Raw genomic sequence first — 8,964 nt, forward strand, 5'->3', positions numbered from 1 at the left:
TTAGCCACGAGATTAGAAAATGTGAGGAACCCAGCAGATGGCGTTGTGGTTCCATCACTGGGCCACCATGTAGTTGACCACAGTTCAAGTCCTGGACCCGACAGCTTGAAACTCATGTTGGGTGCATGTGCATGAGTGCTCAAAGTCCCAAGAGGAGACTGGAGGAGGATGGACTGTGGTGTGGTCATGCCCCCAGGGAGTGATTTCTTGCTTTCTATCTCTCTGTCTGTCTCTCATCTCTCCAGTAAGTGCATGCACCCTAGAGCAAAAATCTCTCAAAAAAAAAAGGGGGGGGGGAGAAAATGTGAAAAATATCCAGATATTTTAAATAGACCGAGCACTTTGGTCAGGTAGCGTGATAGCAGTGGAGAGGGCATAGGTTTCCGACGTGGACACCATTCTCTCTCTGGCTGGGCTGTAAGCTTCTCAGGTTGGAAGTCATGTCACCTTCATCTCTGCATTGCCAAAGCACCGGCATGGTATAGGGAGCACGGACTAGTTAAATAGGAGGCATTCTGAGTACTTGGTTACAGGTGTCCTCGTTTTTCTTTAAAATTTTTTTTTTTGGAGAGGTTTTTGCTATAGGGGGTGTGCACTCACCAGGAAGACAGAGACAAAGAGACAGAAAGCAAGAAATCACCACCCAGGGGAGATGGCCACACTGCAATCCCTTCTCCTCCCAGGATCCTGGACACGCACGCACACGTGCCCGGCATGAGTTTAAGCCACTAGGTCCGGGACTCGAACTGCGGTGGACTACATGGGAGTCCAGCGACATAGCCATTATGCTAACTGCTGGTCCCTTAAATAATTATTTTACTTAATTATATTTATTATTTTCTAATTTGATCAGAGAGAGAGAGAGAGAATGAAATTGAGAAAGCAAGCCACCAGGTCTGGGACTTGAACCGTGGTTGGCCATGTGGGAGTCCAGTGCCCTTAACCACCATGCCACCTACTGGCCTCCAGGTGTCCTCATTCTTCAAACCTACCTTCTAGTACTTTTGATCTTGACCCTTATGGCCTCCTCCAGTACTTGGGATCTATAAAGTGGTCCCTAGGGCCAGCCCGTGGCCTGGTGGTTAAGTGACTAGATCTCTCATGGCTGACTGCATGGTTTGTGTGTTGGCCCCAGCAGCTTAAAAAACACACCAGGCATGTGTACATACCCAGAATCCTGAGGGGAGGGAGAGATGGAGGAAGGATGGCAGTGTGACTGTGCCCCATGGTGGGTGCTTTCCCTCTCTGTCTTTTTCCAGGGAGCACCCTCTCTCTGACAAAAATTTTTAAACAAGTCTACCTTCCACCCTATAGTAGTTTTATAACAAGGTACCATAAACTTAGAGGCTTAAAACAGCACAAAGTTCGAATTAAAACAAATAATAATCATAAATCAGTTAAATAAAATAATTCTCAAAACAGCACAAGCGTATTCAGTTTTTTAGTATAGAGGTCTGAAACGTACCTCACTGTGCTCCAGTGAAGATGTCAACAAGAGGCTCTAGGGGGACGGTCCATGTCTGTGCCTTTTCCAGCTGGTACAGGTCACCCACATTCCTTGGTTCCTCGTGGCTCTCTACCTCCGTCTTCAACGGCATCGTCATCCAGCCAAGTCTTTCTCGCGCTTCTGTTGTCAAGCACCACTGTGATTACACTGGGATAATCTAATCCGTAATAATTTGGAGAGTCTCCCTTTTTAATGATTTATTTTTTTAGGTTTTCCCAATAGGTTACTTGTACTCACCAGAGGAAGACAGAGAGAGGGAAAGTGGGAAGTCACCCCCCAGGGAGATGGCCACACTACAGTCTCTTCCCCATTTTCCTCTTGGGGTTTTGGGCATGCACGTATATGTGTCCTGTGTCATTTTCAAACCACCGGGTCTGGGACTCCTACTGCAGTTAGCTTTGTAAGAGTCCAGTGCCTTAACCACCACACCACCTGCTGGCCCCAGAATCTCCCTATTTAGGTCATCTCATTAGCAACGTTAATTCTCTTGTCATGTTAGTGTAACATATTCACAGGGATTAGAATGTGGACATCTTTAGGGGGCCCTTCCGTCTACCGCATGTAACTTTTTTCACTAGCTTCTTCCCTCTGCTTGTAAAATCCTAACTCGTAGTTTCTAAAGAACATCTGGTGGAGGTCGTCCATCCCAAACTATGACCTCATTCCTTCCCTTGATCTCAGAATTACTCTCTGATGTATTCACTCCTTGGTTCCCGTCTGTCTGCTAGAACTTGCCTCGGTAAAGGCCCAGTGCCTTCCCATGGCTCAGCCCTTGGGCGCGTCCCTTGGGGGTGCTTCTGTATTCCGACACGGGACTCTCCTGTCCTTCAGACGTCTCCTCCGTGGCCTGCTGGTATTCCTCCCACCTGTCTGCTTTTCAGTCTCCTATTTTCTCTTCCTTCCTTCTTCCCACTCCTGGAAGACTTGCTTTTCATTCAGTTTATCTTCCACTGATAATTTCATCCGTTCCCACAATTTGAATTGGATGCTAAGGATTCCCATATTTACAGCTCTCACTCTGCCCTCTTTCCTGGAGCCCCATTCTGAATCGCCTGTTGCTCCCCTGGGTATTCCAGGCAGAGGCCCTATTATCTAGGTATCTTCAGAGAGGGGAGTGCAAGAAGATGATTGGGGTACAGGAATAAGATAAACTTTATTTTCCTCTTATTTTACAGTGTATTTTTAAAAATTTGTATAAGGCATTGACGTATATAATTACTATATTATTAGTAAGTATAAACATCTGTTAGTATAAACATTTTGTTACATGATAAAAGGATCAAGAAAGTTTGGCAGGTCTTGATTTTCCAGTTTGTTTAGCCAAAGAATCGCTTTCTTTAAGTGATTCTTTTACCTGTTTTTTTTTTTTTTTTTTTTTAATGTGAATCAGGGTCAGCCGTCTTGCACTGTGCATAGGTAGTAGGATTCCACGTGGCCACCTGTGGTTTGAGTCATGGCCCTGGTGGCTTGAAAAACATGCCAGGGAGGTGTGTATCCATTTATGGCCAAAGGGTGGAGAAAGGATGGAAAAGGGTTGCATCGTGACCACGGCCCATTGGGGGTGCTTTCTCTCACTCCCTCACTCTGGCAAACACTCATACCCTCTAGCGATTAGAAAAAAGCGAAAAGTCAATGGAGAGCTGTTCCTGTTGGAAAGGAGTTGGGCCTAGAGTCCTGTTCATTCTAGTGGAGGCTCTCGAGGGGCTTCAAGACACATCTGGTGTAGGCCGTCATCATACTTCAGGTCTGATTAAAAGTCTTAGGAGTCTGGGCCCAGCAGGTGGTGTAGTGGTTAAGGTGCCAACTGCCATTCGAGTCCCAGACCCAGCAGCTTGGAACTCACACCGGGTGTGTGTACGTGAGCGCCTAAAATCCCAAGAGGAGAATGGAGAAGGGATTGTGTCAAAATCGTCCACCCTGGGGGCGGGGGGCAATTTCTAATTTTTCTCTCTGTCTCTTAGCGAGCTTATGGGCCGAAAGCAAAAATCTCTCAATAAAAAAGTCCTAGGATCTAGTAATGACACCTGTCTTCATGGATGTCAGTTCTAAAAGGCTGTTAACGTCCTCTTTCCTCCACACTGCTGTCAGCATCACTCACATGTGTGTGTACGGATCACGTCTGTTTGTCCACACCGTCTCTCTGGGCAGGCCTTTGTACATGGCAGGTGCTCTGTGAGTGAGTGTCGAAGAATGGGCAGATGGACACTGAAGTTTGTTGATAACATTTATGTTCAGAAGAGCAGGTTCTATTCTGCCTAGATGTGGCCTGCTTGGATTTTGTGTTTTCTTGGCATCCTAAGTTTAGTCCTAATGTTCTGGGGTTCCGTCGGGTTAGATACTGAGTCCGTAGGCCCAGGGCTCCTCTGAAGTGGCACTGCGGTGTTGCCACTCCTCTGCAGCAGTCTAAGACATTAGTTTTTGTCACCGTTGCAAAGTGACCCTCTTCCAGGCCTCATTTCCTCACTTAATGGGATTTGCTAACCTCGCATTGCCTAATGTCAGTATAACCAAGTTTTAAGCATGTTGATTAGAAAGAAACTCTTACATAGTATTACTGAGTCAATCCTGTAGATCTTAAACCTAATTACATTTGCTTCGCCATTATGTAAATGCAGTGTTAAGTCAACCTTTCCCTTTCCCTTTGTAGCTAGGCCAGAGGTTTAGATGCACTCTCTGTCCTGGCTGGTGGTTTTCCCTGAAGAAGAGGAAACTTAACTAAAAATTTACCAGCTTGAGCCCAGGTCTCAAGATGGTATAAAAAAAAGCCAGCCCATTTAATTTTTTTTTTTCCTTCCAAGTTTCTTTCTTTCATTAGTGTATAAAAAAAAAGCCAGCCCATTTAATTTTTTTTTCCTTCCAAGTTTCTTTCTTTCATATGAGAGAGAGAGACAGACAAGCAGATACGGAGACAGGCATGCGTGGCCAGTTGCTGGGGCTCTGGTCCTCCCCCCAGCCCTGCAGCCAGCCAGGATTGCAGGTGTGCCTGGCACGTTCCAGTTGACCTGGGCTGTGACTCCAGAGCCTTCCCGCAGGGCTCCCAGCATCGCACAGCAGTGTCCCCCTACTGCATGCGACACTGTGGCTGGGCCCAGCCTGTTTTACTTTTAATGGATCAGTGCCTCTCACCCCTTTGCATGTTTCTTAGAGTTTCAAACCAAGATGGCTTACCTGCCTGCAAGCTGTAGGAGATGCTGCTGACCTCGCGGTCCCATGAAATGGGTGGCTGGGCCCCTCTGGGCGCTCAGGTGTGTCTCATGGCAGGGAGCAGGAAGGCCGGCTCGCCTTCAGAGCTGGAGCGGTTTTCTTTTTTTACTTGTAACAGGTATCTTCAGTGTTTGGTCTTAAATTTCTCATTTCTTTGTGTTCCTCACTTTCCCTGGGCTCTCATTATAAAACTGATTTTGCTGTGTCTCGAGTTGAGCAAAACCGGTCTGGTGTTTTCTGGTTGCCCAGGTTGCCGACGAGTACATGTTCCCCCTGGAGGAGACTAAGAAGGCCAAGGGTCGCCGCCAGCCCTTGAGCAAGCTGCCCCGCCATCACCCGCTCGTGCTACAGGACTGCGTCAGCGACGATGGTAAGTGCCGTTTCCTCTGCACCGAGAGGACAGCAGCTCCCTGTTAGGACTCGCAGTAACAGGACATCAGAAGCCAGGCCGAGGGATAAGGTGGGCCTGCGTCTTGGCTGTTCTCCCAGATACTCTGTAAGGAAGACATGATTTCCTTTTATATCTGATTGACTCATCAGATTTCATTACACGTTTGAATATCTTGAAACGTACCTAATACGGGATAATTGCCTGCAGAGTCTTTCCTTTCTTGTCCTAGGAGATACAACGCTGGCTTTTCAGAGTAGCAAGTTCTGTCAGTGAGGCCAGGGCCTGTGCTGGATATGTAGATCAGAGATTACTAAGATACGTCTGTGCTCTCAAAACACTCACAGGGTAGTAGGGCAAACTAACAGGCAGTCAGGTCTAAAGAAAGAAGAGAGGGGCCAGCTGATGGCCTGGCAGTTAGGGCAGTTGGATACAGTGTGGCCAACTGTGTTCAAGTCCCGGACCTGGAGGCTTGAGAAGCATGCAGGGCACTTATGTCTACTCAAGAGTCCTAATAGGGAGAAGTGGAGGAGAAGAGATTGTGGCAAGACAGACCCCTGGGGGATGCTTTCAGGATCCTGTCATTGGGAAATTCTGCACCACCCTCTCTGTTTCTCTCCAGTGAGCACTCATGCCCTCTGACAAATTGTAAAAAGAGAGAGATGTCAATTCAGGCAGAGGACAGCAGAGTGACTGTGGCGGAAAGAACCAGTAGGAGCATTGAGAGGAACCACTCAGCTCAGTGTGGCTGGAGTTAAAGGGAAGGCCAGGGAGTGGTTGGTGGAGTGGGAGAGGAGGGGCCGAGTGAGGCGGGATCGAAGTGTTTTTAAGCAGAGGAATGACGTGGTCAGATTGACATTAGAAAGATGGCTCCCAGTAGTGACATCTTGAGGATGGCTCTGAAAGGCCCGGATGGACTTTTGTGATGGTCTCTGGGAGGCATAGTGGTCTGAATTAGGATGGTGCTGGGGGAAGGGAGAAGGTAGGTGGGAGAAGGGAATGGAGGAATGGAAACATTTAGGTCAAGGCATCTGGTTTGGTGACTGACTGTGGAGCTGCTAGATGAGGGAGGAGGATGAGCTTCTCTGGTTTGCAGAGTTGGTAGGGTTTTGGAAACCTGAGTTTGTGTCTGGAGGATGTGGACTTGGGGCTTGGCACAGACCTGGTATTTGGTATCACCATTAGCATAAATGAGGTCACTCATGGAGAGGGCACAGAGGGGCGTGAGCAGAGACTGGGTTTAGGTGGGCAGAGGAAGGAAGGAGACCTCTGAAGGAGACAGAAGTGGGGAAGTATGTAAGAACTGAGAAATGAGGCGTGAAGCTCAGGGAGTGGCCGGGTCAGCAGTGGGCTCCCAGTGCCCACAGGCCTTGGTATTCTCTTGACTAATGCCGGGCCCTGAGCTACCCTGCCCTCTCCTTTCTGATCTGACATCAGTGCCTCGTCTGCTGTTTGCCTTTATAGAAAGATGGCGATAAGCTGGGACAGGAACATTGCTGTAGTCAGAAGTGCACCCAGACCTTACGTCAGGTCCTAGGCTGTCCAGTGTTCTTCCTGTCCAGCCAGGAGCTGCAGTGATCTAGCTAACTAGCTGACCCACAGTCCCTCTCCCTAAGGCTTTAAAGCAAAATTAACTGTATAGAAAGTAATAAAGAGAAATAGAAAATACCCAGATATCTACCATTCAGAGGTAATTAATAGGAACCAATTTTTTTTTTTTTTTTAAGTTTTTGTTATGGGGCTCGTGCACTCACAAGAGAGAGAGAAGGAAAATGAAAAATCATACACACCCGCATCCTCCCAGGCATCTGGCCCCACTGCAGTCCTTTCTCTAGTGTCCTCTTGGATTTGGGGAATGCACACACATACACAGGTGGTGTGATTTTCTTTTTAAATTTTATTTATTATTATTTTTAAATTTGACCAGAGACAGACACAGAGAGAAAGCGAGAATATAAGCCACCATGTCTGTCACATGGGAGTCCAGTGCCTTAACCACCATGCCACCTGCCAGCCCCACTAGTGTGATTTACAAGCTGCCAGCTCAGGACTTGAACCGTGTAGTCGGCCATGTGGGATCCAGCTGGCCACCTTAACCTCCATGCCACCTCCTGCTCCCTGTGCCTCCACTTTTTATAAAAACCTTTTCCATTGAGGTGTAACATACTCAATGAAATGCATACCACGGTTTTTTGTTTTTTTTTTGTTTTTTTTTTTGAGAGGTTTTTGCTATAGGGGGTGTGTGCTCGCCAGACAGACAGACAGAAAATGAGAAATCCCCCCCCCAGGGGGGATGGACACACCACAGTTCCTTCTCCTCCATTCTCCTCTTGGGATCTTGGGCATGCATGCACTCGCACCTGGCGTGAATCTAAGCCACTGGGTCTGGGACTTGAACCGCGATCGACTACATGGGAGTCCAGCGACATAGCCATTACAGTAACTGCTGGTTCCGAAATGCATACCACTTTTTAAAAATATTCTTTCTTCCTTTCTCGTATGAGAGAGTCACACACACAGGCACCCTCAGCAAGTTTCATCCCTCTCTCTCTCCCCTGACCCAGGACCCGAACCCCGATCTCCAGTGTAACCTGCAGGATCGCACAGTTGTGTTAACTGCTGCACTGTCACAGCCAGGCTGAAATCCACGCACATAACTGTGCAGCTCAGTGAAGTTTTACATATGTAAACTGTAAAATTTTGATTCCTACTATTTTACTTAACATAGTGAATATTTTCCCTCATCATTCAATATTCACAAGTAGAATGATAACTTTTTTTTGGCCACTTTTGGCTTCGTAAGTAGAACAGATGTCAGTGTGTTAATTTTTTAGCTGTGATCATGAGCCTGTCTGTTTCTGTTCCTTCCATCCTATCTTGGTTAGTCTTGTTTTAGCCAGAGTAAAGGAAGATATCTGTGGTTGGGTTTTGGGCAACATGGCTCCCGATGGAACCAAATGTTGAGGCTTTTAGAGGGTGATTTTAATTGTCCCCATTGGCCTGCTTATGCTCAGTAACCTTTGCTAAGGCCACACACAGTGGCAGCTGCCAGATCTCTTTAGATTAAGGTGACCAGTGTGGGAGTAGGACACGTTTTATCTGCACTGAATCAGAGTTGCCAGGAATGAGCAAATGGGCACCTGGTGCAGATCTGTACTAGAACTTCCCTTGGGCGACTTTGCATAGAAATCAGGGCCTCTTGGGTCTGAGAAGAGGCAAGATCATTGGCTGGGTTGTGGCTGGGATTACAGCTGCTCACGCGTGGCTAGCTGTAGTGGTTGCACGAGGTGCCCTGTGCTGGGCTGGCTCGGGGCCAGTCCCCTGTCCAGTGCTGCGTCCACCGGGCTTACTTTGGCTGCCCTTGCCAGAGAAGGACGAAGCGGTTGCAGCTTCTCAGGCCTCCCTCACTCGGGGAGCATCTGGAGAAACACTCTGAATAGCAGAGATGGTTTATTTTGGTATTTGCTTCTATTTCTACCAAAGATTGTCCTCATTCACTCTGAACCTTTAGAATTATTATGGGACTTCTCTTCCTTGATCTTGTTTCTGCGGGGAGCTGGTGGACCATGCTCCCTAAGCCCTGATTTAGGCGTAACTAGAAGGTATACCTTCATCACTTAAATCTTGGTGTCGTGAGCACTCGTTTCTCGTTTCCCATTCAACGGTGTGTCCCCTTCTGGGAAGACGGACCCCACGGGGAGTCAGATGAGTCTGTCGTGCCGACCGGAGTACCTGTGACACAGGAATTTGTGGAGTAGCCCAGGGACGTAACTATCAGTATCTTATAGTCCCCATTGGTCTCTGTGGGCACCGCTCTCTTCCTCTCTCCAATCCTTAAAAGTGTGAAAATAGTTCTCAACTCCCG

The 8,964-nt window shown here is 47.6% G+C and overlaps 1 protein-coding gene across 4 annotated transcripts in view; it reads left to right on the forward strand.

Moving 5' to 3' along the window:
- KDM4A (lysine demethylase 4A) overlaps window positions 1–8,964 on the forward strand; it is a 70,127-nt gene that overhangs the window by 39,681 nt on the left and 21,482 nt on the right. For all 4 annotated transcript variants that reach the window (XM_027773910.1, XM_006153758.3, XM_027773911.1 and 1 more), the window contains one exon: window positions 4,961–5,081. In XM_027773910.1, coding sequence (XP_027629711.1) covers window positions 4,961–5,081 — 121 coding nt within the window. The remainder of the gene's footprint in view (window positions 1–4,960; window positions 5,082–8,964) is intronic.

Source organism: Tupaia chinensis, unplaced genomic scaffold (genome assembly GCF_000334495.1).
Source record: "Tupaia chinensis unplaced genomic scaffold, TupChi_1.0 Scaffold000387_1, whole genome shotgun sequence".
Classification (NCBI taxonomy): domain Eukaryota; kingdom Metazoa; phylum Chordata; class Mammalia; order Scandentia; family Tupaiidae; genus Tupaia; species Tupaia belangeri.